At 47.5% G+C, this 27,965-nt stretch overlaps 1 protein-coding gene across 1 annotated transcript; it reads right to left on the bottom strand.

Annotated features, from left to right (window-relative positions):
* On the bottom strand, positions 1–27,951 carry LOC142582394 (1-acyl-sn-glycerol-3-phosphate acyltransferase alpha-like). Its single transcript, XM_075692112.1, has 6 exons — positions 27,755–27,951; positions 26,046–26,194; positions 21,146–21,327; positions 15,371–15,466; positions 5,455–5,527; positions 1–287 (listed from the first exon to the last, which is right to left on the bottom strand). Exons 1-6 carry the CDS (start codon positions 27,949–27,951, stop codon positions 1–3), a joined length of 984 nt encoding a protein of 327 aa, XP_075548227.1.
* Between the last annotated feature and the right edge of the window lie 14 nt (positions 27,952–27,965).

The raw sequence follows: 27,965 nt of genomic DNA, 5'->3' as shown, positions 1-27,965 counted from the left end.
TTATATCGATCGTTTGATGCGGCAGGCCCTTCGGGCATTTCTGGGTCGTTCCTTATTGGTGACCGCCGAGTCGCTCGTCGCTGAGGTGGCAAAGCGCATTTCGCTCACGATGGCGCTCTCGACCCCGACGGAGGCGGGCACCAGCTGCCGCTGCTCCTCAAGTTCGACTTGCTGCCGGTCCAGCTCATCCTGCATCATGCTTTGGACGCGCTTCGTCAGGTCCGCCACGTCGTCCGTGGTCAGGCCGTCGGTGCTGACTAAGGGCAGCACGGTCAGCTTAACAATGCCTGCACACACCAGTTGAAGCGATGTGCACGTGCTGCGCGAAAGCCACACACCGATTTTCACATAATACAGGACATGTTTCTTTAGCCGTTAGTATGTGCACTATGGAAATTCTTAAAACACGAGGGCGCAGAAGTGATGGCTACGCACAACTACTTGTCTAGCCTGATTCGCACCGCATGAGATTGCCTCCTGTCCTTTTGTTTGTCTCTCTCTCACTTGATTGTGTTTGTGTGGTGCGCGTGCGTGCGTGCGTGCGTGAGTGAGTGAGTGAGTGAGTGCGCGCGCGATATATATGTATTTTAATCTATATTAAATATTTATTATAAGGGATGGCGCACGAGCGTAAGCGAGGAAAGGTATCACTGCAAAAGTCCGACGCCTTCCTGCTCTGCACGGGCAATTGCGTGTCGACTCCCTTTAAGGGTCAGTTCTGCCGCCGCAGAGAAAGCCGAGTTACACCTGGCGGAGGACTTGCCGGTAGAGGACCCTCCTTATTTCAGTATCAGTCCTCTGCGACTCGCGCCCTGCTCTACAGACCTTCTAGAACCCACAGAAGGCTCGCCGCAGCGTTATCGGCGTGCTGTTGACCTGATCAATTGCGTGCCCTGCAGTACAGCGGCGTTGACCTCTGTCTTCACTGGCTCCCTTCCCATGTAGCGATTACGGGGAATCAGAAGACCGGATGTTCTGGCTAAAAGGACTCACCACTCGGCTTCCATCAGCCCCGGCTTTTGACTTCTATAGGCACACTCTACGGCGGCTGTTCATCGCATCTCACCCTGACCCTTATAATCGATCGCCAGTGGGAACCTTCCCTGTCTGCTCCCTCAGAAATGGCTCCCAAGGAGAGAGCGATCTCTCCTCTTACGCCTCTGAGCCGATTGCTGCTGGACATCCACCAGAATATTCAGCAAGGACAGGACAAGCTCCCCGGCCTGCTCAGCGTGCGGCGCATCAGACACACTGGAGCACCTCCTGTGCTCGTGTCCCGCATAGTCGGCACAGCGCTTGACGTTGACCTGCTCGCTCCGGCGCATGGCCCTTCCTTCTGCCTCTTCAGCGGACTTGCTCTTTCCCACGAATCACCGCCGCCTGGTCATCAGCGCTCTCCTATAGAGTTCCTGGAGGTAACCAGGCTGTCGTGCTCGCTCTAGGGGCCCGCCTTGCCACCAATTCCCGCGTAACTGTGCTGCCAACCGCCATTCCATCTATTCTCTCCCTTGCTTTCTCTTTCTGCTCCTTTTTATATACGTAGACATGCAGAGTCGTGCTCCCTGCAATAAAGCAGAAACTTTCATCTATGCAACCTATTTGTCTCTCTCACAATATCCCCGAGAGAGCCGACGATGGTCCTGGCGTTCAGGTGTTGGCGGGTAGATACAGTGGTTAAGCGAACTTGCACATGCTTCACCTACGGAGTACACTATTCTTCTCTGTTGTCATCTTGTGCTTTCTTTTTCTTCTTGTACTGCCACCCATTCTAAGATGTCTTCCGTAGTTGCAGCCCTAGCTCTCGCCTTCGATGATGAGAACTTTAAAAAATTAAATTGTGGAGTTTAACGTGCCAAAACGACTTTCTGATTATGAGGCATGCCGTAGTGGAGGACTCCGGTAATTTCGACCACCTGGGGTTCTTTAACGTGCACCTAAATCTAAGTACACGGGTGTTTTCGCATTTTGCCCCCATCGAAATGCGGCCGCCACGGCCGGGATGAGAATTTGGGTTCCCCTGGAGGGACGATGTTCGAGATCGGGTTGCGGTTCGAACAGATCGTTATGCTTGATGTGCAAGAACTAAAACAAACCAAGCCCCACAGAACTCTCAAAAGGATGTCTACCGGCAATTTTCAACAGGTGGGTGTTCAACTCTCAACCGCTGAGATACTATATTGGTAGAGCACCTGGCCGGGAGCACGCTTGTACTTATTTTACCAGTATAAGTACTCAGGTGCACCGAATTAATAGCAGCTAGAAGCACGAATTGAACAGATAATTGGCTGGATTTATTTCCAATCTAAGTTACACAGCTATATATGTGACACGGCAATATGCTCGGTTGCACCGTATCTGTTGCTGGGTAACGCGGTCCGAGTTGCTTCCCCGGGCGGCGTGCCAAGTCAAAGTGCTGGGTTGGGGCATACGGACGGTGTTCTCGTAAGTCTTCCATTTTTACGTTTAATATACAACACGTACTCTGCGATAGCTCTCGTCTGCCTGCCATACATAGCCGCGGATTATGTTCTACCAGAATGCCGTCAGCGGTCGGACAAGGGGCGCCAGAGTCCTGGAAATATCTATGGGGTGCCCTTTCGAGATGAGAACCCCCACAAATAGCCGAACACCAGGCCAGGGGGCATCTCTACCCATTAGCAAAACCAGTTGGTTTCTGGTGGCACCGGGACTTGATCCCAGTACCTACCGCATATGAGGCGGACGCTCTATACAACAGGCAACCACTGCGGTAAAAGGATATGCCTGCCAGTCCATTCAATCGCAAGCTGGCAATTTCCAACAGGTGTGCATCCTTCTCAAGCGTTGAGGTCTTCATGATGGATTTCCATCGACAAAATTTTCTTCGTTCTCCCTCAGCAACGGATGTACATTTATACGCCTATCACAGATGGGTTATCCAATATCAGCCTCATCAGCGAGCGCCTCGCCTCCTTTCACGTCTCGTTTATGCAGATATGCCGATATTTTACCCCAAGTACCATAGGCGTGTTCGAGGGGGGGGGGGCGCAAACTGAGTGCAATGTCGCTGTTTCATTATAGTGTCTCGATGTCCTCCTCGCCCGCGGCAAGAAGGGCATCGAGGCACCCTAAGCTCCATGTCCCATGCGCGCCTTCTAGGGCTGCTTTTGTTCTTTGTTAATTAGGGTAGTGTGCTGTCTACCAGCTATGCATCGATCGTTCAGCATTGGTAAAAAAAAAATGCAGGCCTTTGCTTTATACACCGCGGTAGCGCAGTGACTAAAGCATTACACTGCTGAGCTCCAGGTCGCATGTTCGAAACCAGCCGCGCCGGTAGCATTCCGATGGAGGCAGAATGCAACGTAGCTATTGCACCTCACATTGGGTGTACGCTAAGGAAAGAACATAAGTTTGGGCATGTTGGTATTGCAAGCAAGCGCTGCAATAAAGTTTGCCTCACTAGTGAACATCCCTGCACACTGCTATGCCCAGTACCGTGGTCAGTTTGAAACGTTGAGGCTGGTGGTAAACGTTCTGGTCGAAGTTGACACCATGCACGAGTGCGGAAACTTGCGTGGGACAAGTACGGATAGCTCTCAATTGCGGCCGGGTGAAGACAAGGGTTTCCAAGGATATTAACATTTAATGAGAGGGCAGAAGGGCTCGCACGCAGGTCTGAAACCAGGTAAATTATGGACGCGTCAACGAAACATTGCTGTCACTAGCAAATGCGCTCGTCCATGTCGGCGAAAAGTTTCGCAAAACCCTTCCCTCTCCAGTGTTTGTCCCGCGGCTCTTAGATCATGATCTGTCCTATTATACATGGCGGAAGGAGAAATTACGGAAGAATAAAAATGGGTTGAAGTTCAAAGAGTAGGCATTACCAAATCATGACCGGCAGCTTATCGCTATCCTTGAAAAGATAACTGGACAATAATTGAGTTCTGCCGATACTAACATACGAAAAGTTAACAAAGCAGCTTCAGCTGACGTTAAGGATCGCACAACGAGCGATGAAACTAGAAGTGTTAAATAACCTGAAGGTACAGGAAGACAGCAATGTGGATTAGAGAGAAAACAGGGCAAGCCGAAGAAATGTTGTTTGGTAGACCATGTAATGCGTAGGGAAGATGGTGGTCTGTTAGAGTTACATAATGGGTGCCACGAGAAGGAAAGCGCAGTCGAAGACGGCAGAGAAGTATGTGCGGTGTGATGAAATTAGGAAATGCGCAGGGATAAGATGGGGTCAGCTGGCGCAAGACAGGGGCAATTGGAGACCGCTTGCGGAAGCTTGTAGGGACATATACAGGGTGATCAATTTTATGTTTTACGGAATTAAAAAAAATAGCCTGTTGCAGATAGCATAATTCTAGTCCATGTGCTGGATTATTCAGATAGGCGGGCATTACTTACACGAGAATTGAAAACACCTATTAAACTAATTAACAAAATTCACTAATGAACTTCTGAATTAATTACTTTACGGTAGATATTGCCACTTATGAATTGTAGCCGATGAGCTTGCAAGGCGTATCCACCTAGAATGAATTTCCAGAATGACGCCAGTTTGGATATATACGCCATCAAACTCGCCGTAAAAATTCATTGTTGTTCCACTTACTTTTTTCACAAAACGCTCTCTCATACAATTAAGCATAAAAGTAACTGGAACGCCTATGTATTTCGTCGCACACTTTGGGAAATAATATCTCAGAGCTGGTGTCATCCTGGAAATTCATTTCAGGTGGCTACGTCCTGCAAGCTCAACGGCTATGTATATATAATTCGTAAATTGCAATATGGGTCGTAATTAATTAAGAAGCTAATGAGTGAACTTTCGTTAATTAGTTGAATATGTGGTTTGATTTCTCGTGTTAGCAATGTCCGCCTCTTCGAATAATCGAGCTCAACCACAGGCATTATATCTGCCACAGGCAATTCCTAAAAATTCCGTAAAACTTGAAAATCATCATCCTGCATAGTCTTATAATGATGCTCTTTAATGATGCTCGTCATGGCAATCTGCGCATTACAATAATTTCAAGCTCAATTCTATAGAAAACCCGTCAGCGTGCTTTTTACATTATGTTGGTACATGGCAACTTATTAGCCTACAAGATTCGTAGCACATCCTCTCACCAGAGGTTGCTGTTGCGACAGTACCGCTTTGTACAGCAATTGCCTTCAGGCCCTTGCGTTCAAGGGTTCGGGTGAGGCAGTGTACTGCTATACTGCATCTTTTTGCATACCATCCTTTTGAAGCATATCTTTTGATGCTCACAACACACGTCCCTTGTCAATATGTATTTTACGCCCCTTACTGCGAATGTTTCGAGGCCACTATTCAGCCATATGTTACACCTGCCCTTCGCAAGTCATTCATGATCATCTACTTGGCGCTCTTTCGCCAGACCTGGCTCTTGCCTCATTAAAGCACATACACGATCATCAAACCTCAGCGAGCTAAGGACTCACCGTCATTGAACTTCCTCTCTTTGGAACAGAAGAATGATTTGTAGTTGCTGAGCACCAAAGGGAGTACGGGGGCCTGTAACAGATTGAAAAGCATTCCTTCACTGCGATCTTATGCAGAGCGTGCGATAGCGATATGTGCATGATAAAACAAGCTGATTTATTCTCACGAGCCGTGTACTCTCACAAAGGGCATCCGAACCGTGAAGAAGGCAAAAAAAAAAAAGGAAATTAAAGCGTATGTCTTTTTTTTTCTCATTACTGAATGTGATTAACAGGAGACGGATTTTCTCCTACATTTCTTAATTTTGTCGAAATTAAGCACTGTTGATTTTCCTTCCCCAAGGTGAATTTCGCTCATATTCCTTTTTACTGTGCTACCAGGTAACCCTGACTGTGGTTCTTTAACACTTTCTGGCATGTTTGTCACCCCAGATGACTATCTTTTCTGGACTTTATTGCTCCTGAGGATCGTGAGCCCCTTTTACGTACGCTTCCTTTACACAAAAGCGGCGGCGAATCCGTTGTCACGTGTGACAACTTTTTTTTTTTTTTTTCGACCGCGATGGCCTCCATGGCGCGCGATACACGCTGGACTTGATTTGTGTGTAAGTGCGCGCGCGCGCGTGTGTGTTTAAAGAAATATAAGTCCTTACTCGGTTTGCTAAACTGCTAAACTGCTAAAATTACTGCTAAACTCTAGTACTAGGCCCTTAGATCACTTCAAGTGGCCGCCTCACTTTGACTGCAAAGGGGGAAAATGTTTGTTTTCTTGTGTGAACATGATTTTCCCACCAGATGTTCACCATTTCCTCAACAACACTATAAGTTTTGCTCTCGAGATGCACTTCTGTTCATGAAAGCGTTCAAGGGACACTTGAGAGCAACACTAAATCGGTTGTACAGTGGCAAAGCATTCTTCCAAAGCAAGAAAGTTTGACAAACTCAAACTTTCTATTTTTTCTTTAACTTTCTGGGTAGGACTTCGAATAGCAGCCAGTTGTTTTGGTGCTGCAACTCTATTTAACGCTTATAAATACAGTGGAATAATGTCCTTGGCAAGCATGCAACTTGAACTGGCGCCAACTGCCGAGCTAACCATAGTTGCCTGTCTGGTGATCTAGCTCCGCTATACTAAGCAATACCTACAGCAGTTATAGGAACACTAAAGGTTACTATTAAGTCAACGTGGACTGTTGAAATACCATCCCAGAAACCTCGAAACGCTTGTTTCGTGCGAAGAAGAGACTTATTTTAAGAGAAAATGCGTTATGAAGCGTCCGCGTACCTCTAGCGCAGTTCAAATAGCCCGCCCTCCGATCGAGGAGTGGTGACGTCATGGTCTCATATTGACGTTGCGCCGTCGGTGAGGGAAACGGCGCCCGCAAACGGCGCTACGGCTTTTCTGCGCAAAACGCAAACGCGCGGCCAGAAACAGAGCCAAGACAGAGCCGACAGCAGCGCGAAAGCGGGACTGTGGTGGCTAGCGAGAGAAAGCGCGCGACGATGAGCTGGTTCTTTATTTTACGACGCCAACTTCGACGCTCGTTGCAATGGTCGACCCTGACAACGACACATCGACTCGCCAAGCTGGGCTCGACTTCAGAGATTTAAGCACTGATGAACGTGACGTGCTGCTGAAGGCTCGCGCTGCCGGCGTCATTGCGTACTACTACGACGGCGGCCTACTTTGAAACGCACTCCACACGACTTCAGTAAGTCGGCGTTGAACTCGCACTCCTCTGGACGAAAGTGCAGCGAGCACACTACGTGATTTTTCGGCTCTTTGCCAGCGCGCTGTGGCATAGGTACGGCACTTAACCACTTCGAACGGAGAGGTTCACTCGTTGGCACACAGTGATAAGTAACGTTGGATTCGCCGCTGCAACTGCCCTTGGCCAAGTTCCGCTGACCGTTTGCGCATCTCACGACATCACATGGACGTCGCATCCTCGCTGCTTGTTCCAAATGCAAGTTTCGCGAGCTAGCAGAACCAGCGCAGCATGACTCGATAACGAAACAACTGAAACTTCAAAGCGCGCGTGGCGCAGAGTCGAGCGAAAACGAAACCTTTCGACCACCCGTACTACTGAAGGGTACCGTCAAAGTGTTATTTTTTCTTAGAATCAAACAGAAGTAGACAAGTTGCATTTTCTTCCGTCTTATAATCTAATGAAATGATCTTTTTAGTATGAGTAGTTGAGTACTAGTGACAAACTATGATGAGGAGTGCCTTCGTCATCGGGCTAGTACCAGAATGTCGCTGGGGGGTCTCAAATCGTGTCATGCATTTACCTCAATTTCTCGGTTACTAAAGCTCTGTTCGCGATTATATTGACGCCTTAGACGTTCTAGAGCATTGCTTTATCGCTTTAACTTGACTTCATAGTACACTTTAGTGTACCTTTAAGTCAATCAAGAACTGCTGGTTTATTTATTTATTTTCTTTAACACATTTGCTATTATAAAATTTGGAGGACGCTTCAGCTTCGCCTTTAAGAGTGGAACGCGGTAGATTTCAAAGATCCCTGACTGCTTGTCACGTTTCTCGACAACCGCAGCTTTCTCGCGCATGCGCGGAGCCGAGCGCGATGGTGGTGTTGCAAGGAACCGAGCGGGCCGCGCCGCGCCGCTCGGAAAAAGGGGTTTGTGTCCGAGTTTCCGCGTAACAAAGTTCTGTTTTCTGGTACATTCGAATTAAACTCCGACACTATCATGTCTGTCGGTTGTGTTTAGGTCGTACTGTACGATTTTTCTGACGCACGTTTCTTTGAGGAATTCAATTATTTCAGTAACACATCTGCGCCACGCGGAGCGCCTGCGTGATTGTGGTTCGGGATGATTTTTCGTCAATCGACGTCCGACATCGGGTTTTTTTTTTTTTGCAGCACGGGGCCCTTAACTCTGTTGCGTTAATATCTTGACCAATCTCATAAGAGTCGTATCATAGAGAAAGAATTCAACAAGAAGGGACACTCGGCGAAAACTGGCAACAGGAAATCCGTCACGCTAGTATTAATGTCGACCGTTTGCTGCCACGAGCATCGAAAAAAGAACAATGTGAAATAAAGTTAGCAGATATTGTTCTTTTATTCTTTCCAGGCAAAACTAAAAAGTATCTCCGTATGAATTAAGATTAAATTATACTTTCTGACTTACTTTTCTTGCGTCACTTAGCGACAGGCCAATGACGCGCCAGATGCATGCGTCATGAGTCAGACATGCCGCCGATGCGAGCGAAGCCGGCTGCGCGTGTGAGCGTTGGCTTGTTCGGCGACCCATCTGCCTGTTTTTCTTTTTTACAGCGAAAGCTGTATGACTAACCTTCCGCACTTTTTTCGGCGTCCGGCAACAGAAACGGACTTAGCGATTTCTAACAAGCCCATACAGGGCAGAGCGGCGGCGCAGGTGTCAAAATGCGGAACAGATTAGAACGCTCGCCGTGAACAATAGCGTGTTGTCAAGGTTATCGCAGTATATAAGCAGGAGAGGTATCGACGCTAAGAACAGCTGCGTTGTCGATGGGGCGGACACGTATAGCTCATACACCCCAAGAACAACATGCGCACGAGGAGCGCAGGAGGGAACAGCAACGAGAATGTAAACGGCGCCGGCGCGAAACGACCACCGACGAAGAACGTTCCCGCGATGCTGAACGAAAACGACAATCGCGAGCGCGGGCACCTCCGACCTAGCGACGACACCAGACTCGCAACGCAAAAAATGACAACCATTCCACTCTGTGAAGATATAATGACAGCGAAAGCAGTTTGCTTTCCGTTTGAGAGCTTTGACTGTCGTCAGCTTTCGCTGCCATTCCATCTTCCCAGAGTGGAATGGTTGTCATTTTTTGTATTTACCTATGGTTTGTTGGGCTCCCGGCGTATTCTTGCGTTCCTTCTGCACTTCGACACGGTACCACTGCACTATTGGACTACGGCAAGGTGCGAAAGTTTGTTTGAGAGTCTGCGACGCATGCCAAGCAGTTAGTTAACGGCACGGAATATATCCTTGTGACGCAGTAAGCGAAAAACAGCTCGGCCGTCCTGGCGCAGTTAATTTGAGTTATAAATACATATGACTTATACTGGGAGATGTTTGCAACGCTTTCTGTGAGTCCCGCTGTATTGTAACTAAGTTCGGTAGTTTTTGGGCGTGCTCGTTACGCCTGTTGTTGTGACGCAGTTAGTTTCGCGTGTACAGAACCTCACTGGGACAAGTTCGTGACGCTTTCTGTGACCCCTAGCATGGCTGTAATTACTTTAGTTACTTTTAGGGTTATTTTAAGGCACGCTCGCCGCGCTTCCATGGCGTGGTGACGCAGTTCGCGAAAAGCAGCTCGGCTGTAGTGACATAGTTAGTTTGGCGTGCACTGAATCTTATCGGGAGAAGTTTGTCATGCTTTTTATGGCCCCGCAACAACATATACCTTCTTTCGGTGCTCACGCTTGTCGAAAACGCCAAAAGCGATTGCCAAGAGTGGTAACATGGGAGTGTGTTGCTTGCGCCGGCAGAACGCGCAAAAGATAACGCGCCGAGCAGCTAAAAAACCATGAACTCGAAAATTATGTTTTCGGAACCACTGAAAACAGGCTTTGCACCCAAGCATTTGTCTTTAGTGCGAGTAGAAGGAACTCTGCGAGCGTCTAGCGTGGGTCTGGTTGAGAGCCTGTGTTGTAGGCACATCTCTGTATACACGTAGCGTACTATCGCGTCGGTTGAAGCCAAGTTCTTTTGGAAACGTGCAGTCGCCTGTGTATTTGTGCTCCTAAAGTGCAGGAAATAAGGCCCGGGAATGGAGGAATGCTTTCGTGATGTGCACGGTATTGTTTGGGATGAGTCGGGCATTTTCTACCCCATGTATGTAAAAGCAAATTGACTATTTGTAATGCCACCCATTCACCCCTTTCGCCTCAACATGCATTATTCTTATAAAGCCCGTTTCACATGGTGGGAATTCGACTGCGTGTTCGCACTAGCAAATTAGCAGATGCGGCAAGGACTGCGAACCAATCACAACGCAGATTGTAGGCACGTCATTGTGGCCTTCCTGCTTAATTTTTGCTTTGATGATGTAACGCACTCAAACACAAAGAACTTTCACGAAAACAATTTTTTAAGTTGCTATCCTTTGTTCTTACCGAAGCGAACTGACGCGAAGCATAATTCAGTCCTGGGCTATAGGTGCTCGCAAATGCGAAAATCGCAGCAGCCGCGCTCGGTGCATGTGAAACGGTAATGCGAAGTTAGCATTTGCGGAAATCGTGTAGCTGCGAAAGACGCAGTGTAAAATCGCACCATGTGGACCGGGCTTAAGGTGTTTTTATCAGGACACATGCTTATAATTTACTTTTTCGGCTGACGTCGTCCGGTGGAGTTTCGTTCGGAAACTGCTGCTGCTTAGCTGGTGCCACAACCTTGGATGAATGCACAAAGAGACCGGAACGAGCATTTATATAAAGTAAAATGAACATTTCCTCATTTCACAAGGTGTCTTGCGTCTTTATGAAATTGCACGTGACACATATATTCGATGGAGGCTTGTTAAGATGGTTCGCAATCATTTAAATAATAAAACTATTCCGCACCAAGACCGCGCGCGGTTGAGCAGTAGAAGCAAAATAAATGCCGCGCCGATCAGTGCAGCCAGCGTAACGCGTTTCAGCTAGCGTTCAAAACGCGCGCGCCCAAAACCGAAAGTGTGGTTCAGGTATTAATGTCGGCGGCTTGGTGTGCTGCAGTCAATCCGGTCGCTGGGCTCTATGGGAGTGTCCGCGCTTGTTGAATCCTTTCTCTATGGTCGTATGATTGCTTGGATTAATTGATGGATTTCAACATCCCAGGATTACACCTCCCTGGGCTAGATCAACCAACGCACAAAAAAAAAAAAAAAAGAACGGCGCAGTCTTCGATTCACTGCTATAGCGACGGCGTGGTGAAAGGCTCATGATTCATTTTGGTCATTTGTGGTTGAAACCATGTTTTGGACCGGTGCTGAGCAAAAGAACGCCATGGTAGCTGGGCGGCCATCGCAAGTAACGACAACATGAGATGGGGTTCGTGTGGCACTCGCATGAGGCACTCGCACTCTGACCTGTGGCTCAGAAGGCTCCGAACAGAAGAGTTTTCCAGCTACCCGCGCGCCATTTTTCCCAAGCGCGCGGAGAAAGAGAGAGTAAAATAGCTTTATTAATAATAATATTTGAATGGCGAGAGCAGTGTGGGAGGAACCCTCAGTCCAGGGTCCCTAAGATGATTCCGGCGATGTTTCGAGCCCGTTGTATCACAGCTCGAAGGACATCGGGAGGTCCGTCGCGGAGGGCATCGTCCCACAGCTCTTTGTTGCGTAGGGGGTAAAGGAGAGTTGGCAAGGGAGGAAAGAGGTTTGCAGTGCACTCAATCGTGACGTGGAAGATTGTGGGCGAGCTGCCACAGCCAGGGCAACGATCTGCATAACAGTGTGGGTAGAATTTATTGAGAGAGACAAGATTTGGAAAAGTTGCGGTTTGTAACTGGCGTAATGCCACTGCTTCCTCCCGCGAGAAGGACGGCGGTGGTGCGGCGTGGGTGCGACGAATGCGTGTATAATGACGGAGTATGTCTTTGTAACGGCGCAAGGGATCCCCCCACTCTGAACTAGTCGCCTCACCACGCCGAGTCGCCCGGAGGGAAATTTCTCGGGCAACCGCATGTGCGCGTTCGTTACCCGGCAGCGAGGTATGGCCAGGGGTCCAGAGTAAGTGGATTCGGGGAGGTGTGGTTGGTGTATTTTGCGGGATCTGTTTGAGAATTTGGTGCGCCGCTCTCGGGATGCCATGTCCTGATAGGAACGCCCGGCATGCCTGTTGCGAGTCCGTCAATATATACACTTCCTCAGGAACACGGATGGCGTGTCGAATTCCAAGAGCAACACCGAGAATTTCTCCGTAAGCAGCATTTGTTCCGCGCATTGCAGCAGAGTCTCTCAGGGATTCGGTGCCATCCAAGACTACCGAGGTATAGCCCTCTTGAGTGCGTGATGTGTCTGTGTATAAAGTATGTGTTTCCGGGATGTTTGCAAGCATGCGGCAAACGTATCGTACACGGGCTTTGCGCCGCCCTTTGTCATGCTCGGGGTGCATATTGCGTGGTAATGGATGAATACTTAGTGCTTGGCGTATCGCTGACGACAAGATCGTTGGACGGGTTTCAGACTCAAGGGGTGGGACAGAGCATCCTAGCCGTGTGAGAAGATGGCGGTCAGTAGGAGTGAGTAGGAGGCGCTGGCGATGGCTGACCCAATGTGTCTCTAGCAGCTCGCCTAGTGTGTTATGTGTCCCCAAGTTAAGGAGCCGGTGTGTGGTAGTATAGTTCGGGAGGCCATGGGCCAGCTTCGTCGTTTTGCGAATCATTGCGTCTATGCGAAGTTGTTGCGCTTGGGTCAACCGCTGAAATGGGAGATGGTATGTAAGGCGGCTGATCACGCATGCCTCCACCAAGCGCAGCAGGTCCTCTTCTCGAAGGCCCGAGCGCCTGTTGGAGGCCCTCCGGATCATGGCCAGAATTTGCTCAATCTGTCTGGATAGAAGGGAAACAGTGTAGTTTGACCTGCCATCCGCTTGGACGTGTAGGCCGAGGATACGAGCACGATTAACCTGTGTTATCGGTGTGCCATCCACGTGCACAGTGATAGGGGGAGTAGAGGAACGGCTCCGGGGGCGAATGATTATGAGCTCCGACTTTTCCGGAGCACATCTTAATCCGCATTTTCTCGCGTACTCGGAAACTGTATCGACTGCTTGCTGCAGTCGGTCCTGGATGTCTCCGTCGGAACCCCGTGTCGACCAGATAGTAATGTCGTCCGCATAAATAGCGTGGGCGGCATCAGGGATCTGGTCGAGTAGTCGGGGGAGCCCTGCGAGCGCGATATTGAATAGAGTAGGGGAAAGAACTGAGCCCTGGGGTGTCCCACGTCCTACAATGCGAATCGTACCGGATCGATGCGGTCCCATTCCTACGGCGGCCGTGCGATCTCGAAGAAATGCGCGGATATAGTTGTACATACGAATTCCACAGTGTGAATGTGCAACATTGCGAAGGATGAGGTCATGTTCAACATTATCGAATGCCCCTTTTAGGTCTAAGGCGACGAGTGCTCTCGTTTGGGCGGACGACGGAGGTCCTATGACCTCCTCCCGCAATTGTAAAGGCACATCTTTGGCAGACAGATGAGCCCGATATCCGAATTGAGAGTTAGAAAAGAATGATTTTTCTTTGAGGAAGGGCTGCAGACGCCGCAAGAGTACATGCTCCATGAGCTTACCAATGCAGGATGTTAGGGAGATGGGTCGTAAGTTTTCAACCTTAACAGGCTTGCCCGGTTTGGGGATCAGTGTGATGTCGGCGTGTCGCCATGCTTGGGGAAGCATGACCTTGCGCCAGCAATCATTTAAGATATGGGTGAGGTGGTTAATATCCGCGTCATTACGAAGGGTGACGAATCGGATGTGGTCGGCTCCCGGTGCCGTGTTGCGGCGTAGGTCTTGTAAGACCACCCGCACCTCGTCAGATGTGATGTCTGCATCGAGCAATTCGTTCGCCTCGCCTACATAAGGATAGTCAGGGTACTGCGGCGGCGGGCCTGTGGGTATGAAATGCTTCTCTAGTTCTCTGAGGAGTGTCGAGACATCGTCCCTGTACTCGTGCATTAGGATGTGCAGCTGTTGAAATGTTTATCCCTTTGTTGTGGTGGGATCTGTGAGTGAGCGAAGAATCGACCACGTTTTTGCTGTGCTCAATGTGTCTGAGAGGCGATCGCAAAATCCTCGCCAGTTATTCCTCGTAAGGATCTCTGCATACTCCTGAGATTCCCGTGTAATTTGATCTATACGTTTCCTAAGTTTGCAGTTGAGACGTTGTCGTTTCCATCGTCGTGTCAACCCTCTGCGGGCGTTCCAAAGATGAAGTAAATGCGGGTCTATGTCTGGTGTCTTGGTTGTGGTGCGCAGTGTGCTCGTGGTGGCCTCTAGATCTTGTGCAGGAGAGTCAAGCCAGCGTTCGTACCCTTGGCGCTCAGGTGGGTCCTGGCGACGTTCCCTGAATTTCGCCCAATCCGTTATACGCACATTTCGCTCGGGCCTGCGCGCACCCCGTAATGACAAAGTGGACGCCACAATGTAGTCGTCACTACCAAGGTGCTCCTGTAAAGGCACGTGCGCAACGACTGGGCCAGTATTGCGCACGAAGGTAAGGTCAGGGCAGGTGTCGCGAGATACGCTGTTGCCTATCCGAGTGGGGTGCTCTGGGTCGGTAAGCAGTGTGTATCTCATGTTACAGATGGCATTCCATAAGCGGGCCCCTTTAGCCTGCGATTTAATCGTAGCGCACGCGACCTTGCGCATGACCCTGTTTGAATTTGAGAGATCACGCAACAGCGCACATCCGTATTTAGCATGTTTAATTTCTATGAAAACATCACGATGACAGCTGTTTTTCGCTTCCGCAGTTGAAGCACTGGTTGAAACAATTATCAGGACAGACGCGAAATTATCATTGATTAAATTACGTTTCCGTATTGCGTAATTAAATTAGGACCGCTCTTGGACGCTGTATAAATTCGCTCAATTGTGCTAGGCACTGGCTTGCTTAAAACCAAACTATTAAAAGTATAACTAAAACCTAGAAATGTCGGCTGTCGCGTTGCTCTTCTCGAGACGACCCATAATTTTTCTTGGGAGGGGGGGGGGGGGGGGGGGAGTAACCCTTGATGTGAAGCGCGCCGGAGTTGGAGGACACCTTTCCGGTGTTGAACGCAGCTGCCACTGGCAGCGCTTATCGGCGCTGCTTTGTGGCGCCACCTAAGTAGTACGCCGCTATAACCTTACCAGTAACCTTGAAGGTTACTCGTTATGTTGTACGTAAGAGGCACCTGAACGCTCACCTGGCTGTTTACCGCCATGTAGAATGCGCCTTTCTTGAATGGCAGCATCTTGGGTTCTGCGTTCCGAGTCCCTTCGGGGAACAACAGGAAGCTCACCTGTGCATGTGCAAATTAACCCTCGGAGTGTGCAGAGCGCGTGGTCGCAAGCTCTATAGAATCTCCAAGTCACTTATACTGGATTGATAACTGGGCGAGTTCTATTGATGCGAGCCACTCGTTACTGCGACAGCAGCTATTGGCTCGACACTGAGTGTGCTGTGTCCGTCCATCCTCTCCGTCGGACCCCCCCCCCCCCCCCCCCCCCATCTTATTCACCCTCACCAAAAGGCGAAGAGAAAGATAACTTTGCCCACCACCGCCACAGTATTGCTCGGGCTGCAGACAGTGCAAGCCCCAGCAAGGGGGCTTATATATGCGACATTTTGAGTCGCACAGTATATAGACCAGCGAGAGCACCTCCGTTCTGCGTAATCGAACAATAGTAACGTCTGTATATATGCAGTCGCCTCCCATATAATTATCTCTGAAGCACACAGGACTGCTAACATAGAAGAGCACACGATATTCAACCGGATTAATTAATTCATACGCGCTGCGGGCCGACATGCATCGCCCGTGGGCACGAGAGGCGAGTTCATTATATATATATAAACAGTCGGGTCTCGCGCCTCGGCTGCTCTACAAGCGGCAACTTCAGTGACGGGGCCGTGGCACGTACACTATGCATGCTGTGCGAAACACGTGAATTATTTTGAAAGAAGTGACTGATAATCAAGAACCTTGTATACAGAAGCTTACTTTCTCCTCTGCCCTTCCAGCTATTCTCTCTCCTTGACCTGTAATCCTATAATTAACCTGTCACCTTCGTTCACATGTCGCCGCCGTTCACGTGTCATACCCTCGAACAAGACAGTTACAGTGCGGACAGCAGCAGTTTTCTCCCTTCCTAATCTGTATATACACTAGACAACAAGAACTTATTGCGCAACATTCGCTCTTGATAATCACGCAGACTGTGAGATTGGCGGCGTTTGTGCGCTCATTTCGGAGGCTATAACAGGCAAAAGCGGACGAGGACGACGTTGTGTGCATCGCAAAGGAGTTTTTCACAAGATTGCATGGCCAGCTGTGGGAGCCGGCTGCTGTCGCAGTAAATGAGTTCAGCGCCAGAGGAGCCACTGAATATTTATTTATTTATTTATTTATTTATTTATTTATTTGAAGTAATCCCTCAAAGTGAAAAATTACATCAAGAGCTCAGAGGCTACAAATATTACCTACACTGTAATTGCTCATAAGCATAATGTAAACATCGGCTGAAAATCGAAGTTACTCACTATTTACATAATTTCTAGGCATCGTTCTTACATCAACAATAGAGTAATACAATGCGTTATACGCAACGACGTGGGTTATAATAGGCGTGGTTAACTAAAGCGTTTTTAAACAGCAGAGTTACAAAACAAATCCTCTGGCTGCCCCTCGAGCAAAAATGATTTAAAATAACTAGAGACTTTTGAGCTTAAAATGCCATGAAAACCAGAGGTAATGGCAACGAATATTCCGTTTCATTTTTACTAAGTTCGAAGAAAAAAATGGTACGTCGCTTGTGACATACTGGGCTGTTCCGCCTATTCAGACGAATCCGGAAAAGGTGGGCATTATTTATTCGCACGACACATTTCAATGTCCAGGTAGCTAAAAAGATTCACTGATTAACTTTTTTTTAAATATTCACTTCAGGAAACATTCTGTTTGCCAGATTGAGGCCAAGCAGCAGTGAAGTCATGTCCACATAGCAGAAATCACCATATGAATGACATCATAATTTCGGGATGTCCAGCCTCAAAAATTTCTGAGCAATGCATTGGCACTCCAGTTAAGATCGTGCCGGAATGCTGGAGTGGGGTTTAAAGCCGATGTATTTTGCTGCGCGTTTGAAGGATGGATATCTCGCAAGTCGTACACTATAGTAGTTCCGTTAAGCGGATCTGACTTGTCGACAGCTCGGCTGCAACTTTGCAGTTGCAAACGCTCGTCCTAAAGTTACAATCAAAAGTTAACTAGGGAATACATTATTTGTCTACCTGGTAGATTGCGATTTATCGTGCACGTAGCACGCACGCACGCACACGCACACTTCACACGCGGTCCTGGGATCGTATCCCGGCCACGGCGGCCGCATTTCGATGGGGGCGAAATGCGAAAATACCCTTGGTGCTTAGATTTAGGTGCATGTTAAAGAACCCCAGGTAGTCGAAGTTTCCGGAGTCCTCCACTACGGCGTGCCTCATAATCAGAAAGTGGTTTTAGCACGTAAAACCCCGTAATTTTTTTACTTATATATATATATATATATATATATATATATATATATATCATAAGAAGCCAACAAACACTGACACCAAGGGCAACATAGGAGAAATTACTTGTACTTAATAAATGAAATAAAGAAACGATAAATTGATGGAAATTAAAGTGGATGAAAAAACAACTTGCCGCAGGTGGGAACCGAACCCACAACCTTCGCATTTCGCGTGCGATGCTCTACCAATTGAGCTACCGCGGCGCTGTTTCCACATCCACTTTCTTGGGTATTTATGTGTACTAGTAGAACCCTGGGAGTGTTAGCCAGCGCCACCACTCACAGACCTTGGCGGCGGACGTGGAACGCCCTTTTTGCCGCAGGCGTCACGAGAACGTGATCTTTTTGGGTGAAGGCAACTGGTCAATAAACCCACGCATGCTACCTGAAGGCATCAATGTTGCCGGATTCGAGACCCTCGGTTAACCCCCTCTCTTCTCGTTTATATATATATATATATATATATATATATATATATACACCCGTGGTGCGACCGGAACTCATATAATGGAAACGTTCTACTGCGACCGGCTACGATTGTCAAGTACATTTCAAATCTCTTTTGTTTCCGCTATATAACTCGGTATGCAACCTGCAGCACAAGTAACGCTCAAGTAGCTCACTTCGTTGAACATGGTTAGAACCATGCACGTACCCAAGCCCCCCCCCCCCCCCCCGCCCCGAAATTAAGTGCCACCACTTCTCACACACATTCATAAAGCGCCGCCAAATCAATTTTGAGACTTGACAGCTATTCGTTGGCCAACATTTTGCTGCCTCTTTCACTCCTTTTGGATGGCGGTAGTTATATCGGCACCTCCTGGGGTGTGAAGGGCAGTTTTCTCATCGATTGGTGCCCGCGCAATTAACTCGAGATGCATTTACTTGTCAACATCTATTGCAACGGTCACGCGCATAGCTGTTCCTTCGTTAGCTCTACCTTCTTTCTTTAGACTGACCCAGGGACCAGGAAAGGGATTCAGTTCGTAGTAAGCTGGTCTGTTAAACGCCAGCTGCGTTTAACTTTTCATTTTGCCTCATTACTTCTTCGAGTGACGGCTCGCCGCGGCGCTGGCAGATCCTCGGAACCATATACCCGTGATATGAGTTAGAAAGGTGGAAAATAAGATCATGCGAAACAGCGTCCGTCGTCAAACCCTGCAATAACCGTTAAACGCAATAGCAATATGAATGTCACCCGTTACCTAGTCTGATTTTTCCCTAATTGTACAGCACTTTTCGCGCAAAATTAGCAGCTGGAGACAAGAGCGGCAATGAGTTCAGAAATTACGCGATGTACTAAGGGAGAGAGCCGAGATAACAGCCAAATTGGGAAGGAAAAGTGAAAATTAACAAATTTAAACGGTGTTTGTAAAAATATTTATGGATCTAGATCTCCTTATTTAAAAGGGAAGTAAAGACAACGCCGCCGGAAGTGGAGAATGATTCCGTTTGTTTTGAATGACGCTTCTACAGTTATCAGTTGAGCCGCTTGACGTAGCCACTTCTCTACTGTGCTTATGTGGTTTTTTTTTTTCTAACCTCCTGCAGTGTCCGCAGTGCGTCTAGAACCGTAGCGATCCGGCGCTCTACGTGGTTGTACGGGACCGGCGGCCACGCATCGTTGCGCCCCTTCCCAAATAACAATACGAGTCGGTTTTGGCACTGGGTAGAGCAGTAAACTAGGGATTCAGAAGAACTGTGATTGTACCGCAAATATATATTTCTCTATAATTCTTCCATACCTAATTCAAAAAAACGATAATAGAAATCTTTGTTTCAGACTTTCGCTTGTTTAGTTGTTCTTGGCAGTGTTGTTCCTGCGCTTCTTTCCTGCGCGAGTTCATTTGTTTGTCAAGTAAAGCAGAGGTGCATCTCACAGGCGTATTACCTGTGATATACACCTTATTGCATTTCTTTTTTTACCAGTTTACGCGTCTTTATGTTAAACGGTAGGCATCATTAACGTTTGTACTAGTAAAGGTATATCCCCCCCCCCTCATTTTCATAGTAACGTTACCTTGAGTTGGGACCCCCACTCGGTAAAAAAATCCTGGTTACGTGGGTACGTGCATGGTTAGAACATCTGGATATTACGATGAAGGACCCTGATCCGAATGCCACCATCGGACACAATTTTTTGCTTTAATATCATTGAAACGGCCCCAAACGAAGTGCGACAGGAACGCCTACCACAAAGTGCCTGTTAATATATGCGAACAATGCTTTGCATGTTTCGCGGCCTAATTGCGCAGACTATAGGGTCAAGAGGCGCACTGCGCAAGCCCCGCCCTCAATAGCTCACGGCCTTAGCATGTATAGGCAGCCGAGTACCCTAGCTTTTTCGCATTGCAAAAAAAAAAAAAACTTTTCTGCGCAGGTGCTCAGACGAAGTCTATACCACTGGAGCGACGAACTAACTGCACTGAAGCGCTATGTCACGATGCGGTGCTCACGGTTGATGTTACTATTGCGATAGCAATTATATGAACACTCCAGGGGAATTTCTACCGTCACTGGCGTCGGCGTCGCTGTGATGCTCCGTATAACGTCCACGTGCAACCACATCGCGGCCACGCGCCGTGTGTTATAGGTGTGAGCGAAAGTTTGCGAGGGTGAGCCGAGAAGTATGCATGTCTTGATGCAGCGGTGTCTTCTCGCGCTCGCAAGGGAGGAAGGCGGGGAGGGAGCGCGCTGGCTTCTCACGCGCGCAAGGGAGGCGGTGCGCGTGCTATCTATAGGAGGCAATATACGCTGGATTCGATGGCTAGCCGGCCGGCCGGCTATAGCTGATGGCTTCGTGTGCGTTGTGTTCTCGCGAGCCTATAGTTCACATTGAAGCGAGAGGCAGCACGAAGAAGAATTCGCACACCGCTTCTGCCGTTTTTCATCGCGCCAGCGTTCTGACAGCGAGTCTCCACGGTCATCGAGTGAGATGTGTTCGTGTTTGCCGGTGTGCGCGGGACAACGCGCTTGTTAATTTAGTTAGTAAGCGAATGTTTACAGCAGGTTATGTAGCTGATACAATGAATAACGTTACTTCGTATAGCTGTCTAATAATTCGCTATCGCAATCAATGCTTCGCCTGTCGTGCGAAATTGTGTGTTTCTTAGGTTACGGTAGCTGTTTTTAGTATAATTGCACCGCGCCCTGAGGCAGCAAAACGACTGACACTGCGGCATCCGGGCTTTCTTTTTTCTCGCGGAACGATGACGCCATTAAATCCCTGCAACTCGAGATTCGATTCGATGACTGCATACCATGCCGTCGCTATGTCGCTGCTGCAGGCGCTCTTTAATTATTTAGCATGTTTGCCCCGTTAAGAGTGCGCTTAGTTCACGTCACGTTGTCCCTTACCGTCGAACGGCTGAGTCACGCCCTGAGCGCCACCTATCTATTTGTGCGCGCACCTTGCCGTTCTTGACATCATCAAGGCGTTCGTTGAGCGCTCGGTGGCTCTGCTGGGAATCGCGACGGTCTACGAAAACGCAGCCCGCCAGGTAGCACGCCACCCCCAGCGGGCCCGTGTAGAGCAGCTCGCGCTTCATGACAGGCAAGCATGGATGGAATTCACCCCAAACGTGCAGCAGCCCTGCATTTCGGCATGACGCGTTTCACCATGAGTACCCGGGTGTCACTGTATATACGTATATAGCAGTCAACGAGTACTATTGAAAACGAGGTTCAATACGGTACAAGTCGTTATACTCTCGCGAGATGAGTTGGCAGCATGCACTCAAAGGACTAAAGAGTCAAGTGCATCAGTGATTGGCAAACATTTGAAAGAGAAACAAAGAAAGGAACTGAAACCCCGATTTTTCCGGTGCTGTGTCAAGTATATACACCGCGGGCGCGTTATCCTATGTTTTCTATAGACCGCAAGACAGCGCAAGCTAGCGAGCGCGGTCCTCTCTTTTTGCAGCACGGTGCCAAGGGCCGCCATGGGGCCGCAATGACTATAGTAAGCGTGGAGCGAGCCAACTGTCAACAAACCCTTCTTCCGTTTCAGTTTATTTCAGTTTTTCGCTTTCCTTTTCCGTCACAAGTATTCGTTTCACACTTATTTGGAACACAGACAACAATGCGATAACGGAAGAAGAAACCAAGGAAAGCCCGGGATGCTTGCCTGCGCCTGACCAGGTCTCTGTCCTTAATATTTCGTACACTCAAGAAACAACGGTAACATTATATCATCGTGTCGCGAATGGGGAATAAGGAATATGAATTTTAGCGAACTCTAGCAAAACCAACTTAAGTATCGTGACAAGAAGTACATAAACAACAAATAGAAAATGCCTTTACCCAGAGGTAAAAGGAGTTCAAGAGACATCGCATAACTATACAGCATTGTATGAGCAATTTAGCAAATAAAACACAACATTTTGTGACCCCTGTTGTTGCCTCAACTGAGCGCCTACTCGCACGATGAAGAAGGGCACACGCATGATGATAATATAGAGATGATGAAGAAGTGCACAGTAAATTCCCACAATTTATTAAATTACCCTCAAGGCCCTAGAGCATTATAGAGGGGAGTGGGTACACTGTTAATAAATACAATAGCAGCAACAATAAGAGAATACAATGCAATCGACAACTATAACAATAATGATGCAACAGTTAGGTCAATATTGACAAAGCAGGTTCGTAGCAGCATTATAGTAGAAAAGCAATATCTCCAATGGCGACAACATTGTGTGGAACGCGATCTCAACACAAACATGTACTGGGAATAAATGAGTCGCGATAACATTTAGTGTTTGAAAATGGAATACCTACTTTATGACAGTGAGCAATGCGTGTGGAACTGTAGGATGGTTTTGTTAGTAGCCTATGCTTAAGGAATGTATTGTCAGGATAAATATTATGAAATAAACAAAGGCGGAATTTTTTTGCTATGGTGAAAGAGGCTGGGTAAGGAAAGTGTGTCCTTCATAGCTGTAACATCAGCGGTGCGACGATAGTTGGAAAGAATGAAACGTGGTGCACGGTTTTGTCGCTCCTCTAAGTCAGCTATGAGTGACTCGAGACCAGGATACCATAGCTGCTGCACATCCTAGTTGCTGCACATTGTGTAACTAAGGCACTGCTAATTTGTCTATGAATGACGCAGTCATCGGCGAAAAGAGTGATGGAAGACTTAATGTTTGTGAGCCAGAAATTAAAGAAAATTAGAAATAGCAGAGGACCTATTACGGAGCCGCGTGGTACGCCTGAGGTAACTGGAGAAGGAGAGGAGTTCATGTTAGCTGTTACACACTGGGAACAATTTGTGAGTAGACCTTTCAACCGTATATCTAATGCGTAAACTCAATGCACATGTAAAGTAGAGCTTGGCATGCACTGTGTCATGTTTTGTATTACCTAAGCCCCGGGAAAAGAAGTACAGGAGGACGATTGGTCCATTAACATAATTCTGTAATGTAGCTTTCCGAAGTGTCTCAGAGACTTTGCTTGGTGAATCTTAGTTTCAATACTTCTGCTATTATTCAAGAAAGCAGTGATCAAGTAGTTTAGGCATTGTCTACCATAATTTGTTCTAAGCTTTGGCAATCAATCACACAAATTTCTGAGCTGCAAACCTCTGTTTACCATGAGGCAAATGTTTTCAAATTTTTGAGGATCTTTTTTAATCTCTGCTCACACACACACACACACACACACACACACACACACACACACACACACACACACACACACACACACACACACACACACACACACACACACACACACACACACACACATATATATATATATATATATATATATATATATATATATATATATATATATATATATATATATATATCCTAAGAAGCCAACAGACAATTACACCAAGCAGAACAAGGGAAATTACTTGTACGTACTAATTAAATGAATGAAAGAAATGATAAATTAATGGAAATGCAAGTGGATGAAAAAACAACGTGCAGCACGTGGGGAATGATCCCACGTCTTCGCATCACGCGTGCGATGCTCTACCAATTGAGCTACCACGGCGCCGTTTTCCCATCCACTTTTTTGGGTATTTATGATTTTACTACAAGAGCTAACCCTGTGTGTGCTAGCCAGCGCCACTACTCACAAACCTAGGCGGCGGATGTGGAACATCCTTCCTGCCGCAGGCGTACCGAGTACGTGATGTTTTTGCGTGAAGACAACTGGTCAATAAACCCACACATGCTACCTGAAGGCATCAATGTTGCCGGACTCGAGACCCTCGTTATGTAATAAACGAGAAGAAAGGGGGTTAAGCGAGGGGCCCGATTTTTATTAATCACATCATAAGAAGCCGAAGGCTGACGAAGGCTGACCCACCAGCCGAAACGTTGGTAAGAAAAATTTTTCTCACGTGATGTGTCCTTCTCTTGACACACACACACACACACACACACACACGCATATATATATATATATATATATATATATATATATATATATATATATATATATATATATATATATATATATATATATGCATGCGTGCAGTTTGCATATTGAAAACAGTTATTTGTAACGACCACGCAACTCCCACTGGAGTCAGTGCGCCTTAAACTTTCAAAGCCACAGATCTATAGACTGCTTTTGCAACGTCACTAGCCTTTGGATGTTAACAAAAATTAAATTTTGGGGTTTTGCGTGCCGAAACCACTATTTGACTATGTGGCATGCCGAAGTGAGGAACTTCGGAATAATTTTGACCACCTGATGTTCTTTAGCGTGTACCCAATGCACGGTACGCAAGCGTTTTTGCATTTCGCCCCCACCGAAATGTGGCCGCCGGGGCCGGAATTTGATCACGCAACCGCATGCTTAACAGCGCAACGTTATAGCCACTAAGCCACCATGTGGCGGGTCCTTGGATGGCAGCACTTGTAGTTGTGCCTCATATGAGAATACAATATATTATCGGTGATTGTATGAAAAAAAAATACTGACTGGGTTTGAACCTAACTGATGCTTGATGTCTTATTGTTCATAAAACACTTATTCTGCGTGATAGCTTCAGGCAGAAACGGTTAAAATGCACATTACAAGATGATCTTTCATGAAAAGCGATACCCAAAAATCTTATACTCTTCGTCCATTCTATTTGATCATTAGAGAAATGAAGGCTAAAAGGATTGTTTATTAGTGTGCTTCGATACCTAAAAATTACGTGCTTTGTCTTACTGGCATTGAGTTGAAGCTCGTTCACATCCAGCCACTTTGACTCTTAATAACCTATTTGCTTTTATCTCTTTGTTAAATGATTGCGCACCTGCAAACAAATATTTTTTCCGTTAGTGGGATGCTAATGATATCATTTATATAAAGTAAAAATAAAAGTGGCCCTAAAGTAGAGCCGTGTGGAAGTGGTACACCTGTAGTTACTGACATTAGCTTGGACGATGATTTACCGAATGTAACATATGGCTTACAATTTTGCAGGTATAGCGTCTAACCAAATTTAGCCCGCACCCTCTCATTCCGTAAGAAGGCCGCTTATTGAAAGGGTAATTCATGCTTGCTTGAATCAAGGGCGTTTTTAGATCAAGAAACATTCCTAGTGTATACAAACCTTTGTTCGATATTTTCATTATTGGAACCCTATTGTTTGCAATACGGCTAACTCAGGTGTCTTATCTTGTTGAAAACCAAACTGTAGTGGCGTAATTACTTCATGCTTTAAAAAAATGACTAAGTAATCTCTTGTGCAGTACGCGTTCAAATATTTTAGTGAGAATGCTCAGTACGGATATTGGCCGGTGGTTTTTTAGTCTTCCTTACCTCCAACTTTCTGTATAACCGTAAATTGCGCTTTCACTCAAGATGAGGTTACATATGTGCACTGGAGGAGGGCTAATAGGGGATGCGACGGCGTTAATCGGGGACCCTTTGGCGTTATCGGGTCCATTCGCACTGTGACTGTTTAGTGAAAATATGATGTTCTTCAGATTGATCACTTTTTTTTCTTTAATTCTGATATTTTTTTTATTTTCTCTTCAGTTGAGTACTTTTATTTTTCTTTACACAAAAGATGTACATGAAACTTGAGCGATTTTTTTACGGCTTTAAGTTGATATAGTGCTTCACACACGTAAGAAAGTGTTGATTAAATCAGTCATCTAGGCCAAATTTAGTAAGACTCCTCCCACTTACTGTCATTTCATCTGGAATTGAGGCATTAATAACGGTATTTGTTACTTCATTGTAAACTGTTCAGAATGTGTCTGGCTTACTGGGAAACACATAAAATACTGTAGGTATATAGCTGCTGTTCGAACGCAGGCACTCAAAAGTGAGCGGACAAGTTCTCTCTCTCACCGAACACGTCCAGGCTGGACTGGTGGTTGGCGACCAGTATGAATCTTCTGTCCCTGGGTATGCGCTCTGCGTGGCGAAGCACCGCCCCCACGCCTATGGCCCACGTGAGACGCCTGAGGCCGAGGCTGATGACGCTGCACGCCAGGTAGGATCAGGTAAGTTTTTCACCAGGTGGTCATGTACAAGGCTAGCAGTGAACTTGTGGCTCTGTTCGTTAACTAGCAACCATTATTTCCTAGATGCTGCGTAGCTGTGGGGAAAAGCTAAAAAAAATAAAAAGACGCAGTTTCGCCTCCAAGGCGAAGCTTCGATTGCGATAGCAAATTAGGGGACAGTTAGACGAAGCAAAGATAGTAGTTTTATTGGTCGTATGAACGTGTAAACATAGGCATACTAAATAAATTAACAAGCATGGCCTCACGGGCGCACAAGCAAGCATGAACAGATCTTACTCGATGACCGCGGAAACTCGCTGTCAAAACGCAGGAGTCAGGAAGCGTGGCAGCAGCAGCGAGCGAACTGCCCTTCGTGCTGCGTCTCGCATCAACGCGAACTAAAGCGCGAAGACACAGCACACTGCGGACTGTGTCCCCGTCGCAGATGGCTATCAAGATACAGCGGCCCTGGCGGGCTCTCGCCCGGCTCGCCCGGAGTGGAAATCACCCCCCTCCCTCCCTACCCTACCCCCTGAGCCTTGCTCGCGACGGAAGACGGAGCGCTTCCTCCCCGCTTTCCTCCCTTTCGTGCGCGAGATTGAGCCGCGATCACCGGCTCACCTTCGCACGCTTTCGCTCGCACATACAGCATACGGCGCGCGGCGACTATTTTATCGCCCCTGCACTTTATAAGAAACCTCACGGCGGCATCGACGCCGACGGTAGTAATGCGTTTGGAGTGTCCATATAATTTATAAAAATACACATCCAGAAAAAAGTGAGCCCACTTGTTTTATAGAAGGTGTTTGGCCACTATGGTAAAGAAACGACCCCCTAAATAGACGAGCAAGCGTGACATTTTCGCAACATATGTAGGCCTTACAACTCGTGAGGAACACCAGTTTGATAAAGTATCCTTACTATGGCATAGTGAGCTCTCTTAAACGCGACCATTCCTGCCCGGATGGGCAACCGTACTGCCGAGCTAAGTACACCGCAGTGAACGCTGCGCGCGAGGCTAAATTCAGCTCCGATTGCGCGTCATGCGTAGCGCGAAAACGGCGCCATCTGCGCACGCGACATATGCGTGGTCGGGTAATGGCACTAATTTCAGTACAGGTCAGTGGGTAATGGCTTCTGTCCTCTACACAACGATGTCAAAGTAAGGCGCGTCTATAGTACGGTAGCAATATATAAGCGATAATGCTATAACACGTTTTCGTTAGAGTGGTTTCAGCAAGCAACCCGCTTTGGCCGTTTTTAAAAAACGTTTCACTTTAAAAGAGTACCGCGTCTGTCAAAACTCCATTTCAGCGCCTGATTTAAACAGTCACCGGGCCACGTAGCGGAGTTCCCGCTCACGTATATAGCGCGGATCTTTAATAATGAGACTGTCGTCGCTTAAACGCGCGACGTGGCCCGTGCTCGAGCAAGCGCTTTTCGTTTTCACTCTTCAATGCGGGGAGAAAGCTGCCCCCTCTCTTCGGAGGCCCATTGGTGTGCGCTTAGAAAGTCGCGGGCAGGCGCATAATGTCCATCCAATTATACACTCACACCATGTTTGCTGGGTCGAAGGGTCTGAGCAAGGACGGCAAGCATGCCAGCGCGCACACCGCCGACATGAGCACGTAGTAGATGGTCAGGCGGTAGAAGTAGCGGAACGTCTGGTTTCGCCTGACGAGCACCATTATGGCGACGACGGCAAAGCCGAACGCCACGCACCACGGACAGGCCACCTTCCCCGCCCACATCGCGGCTGCTGCTG

This window comes from Dermacentor variabilis, chromosome 1, assembly GCF_050947875.1.
Source record: "Dermacentor variabilis isolate Ectoservices chromosome 1, ASM5094787v1, whole genome shotgun sequence".
Taxonomy (NCBI): domain Eukaryota; kingdom Metazoa; phylum Arthropoda; class Arachnida; order Ixodida; family Ixodidae; genus Dermacentor; species Dermacentor variabilis.
This window is presented reverse-complemented; position numbering and strand designations above follow the sequence as displayed.

Bases quoted from the DNA above. Each gene is read 5' to 3' on its own strand.
- LOC142582394 (XM_075692112.1), bottom strand. From the start codon at position 27,951: ATGTGGGCGGGGAAGGTGGCCTGTCCGTGGTGCGTGGCGTTCGGCTTT. The intron at 26,195-27,754 runs GTGAGTGTATAA...ACTTACCTGATC, and splicing joins TTCGACCCAGCAAACATGGT to CTACCTGGCGTGCAGCGTCA. The intron at 15,467-21,145 runs GTGCGCGCACAA...GCACATGCACAG, and splicing joins ATGATGTCAAGAACGGCAAG to GTGAGCTTCCTGTTGTTCCC.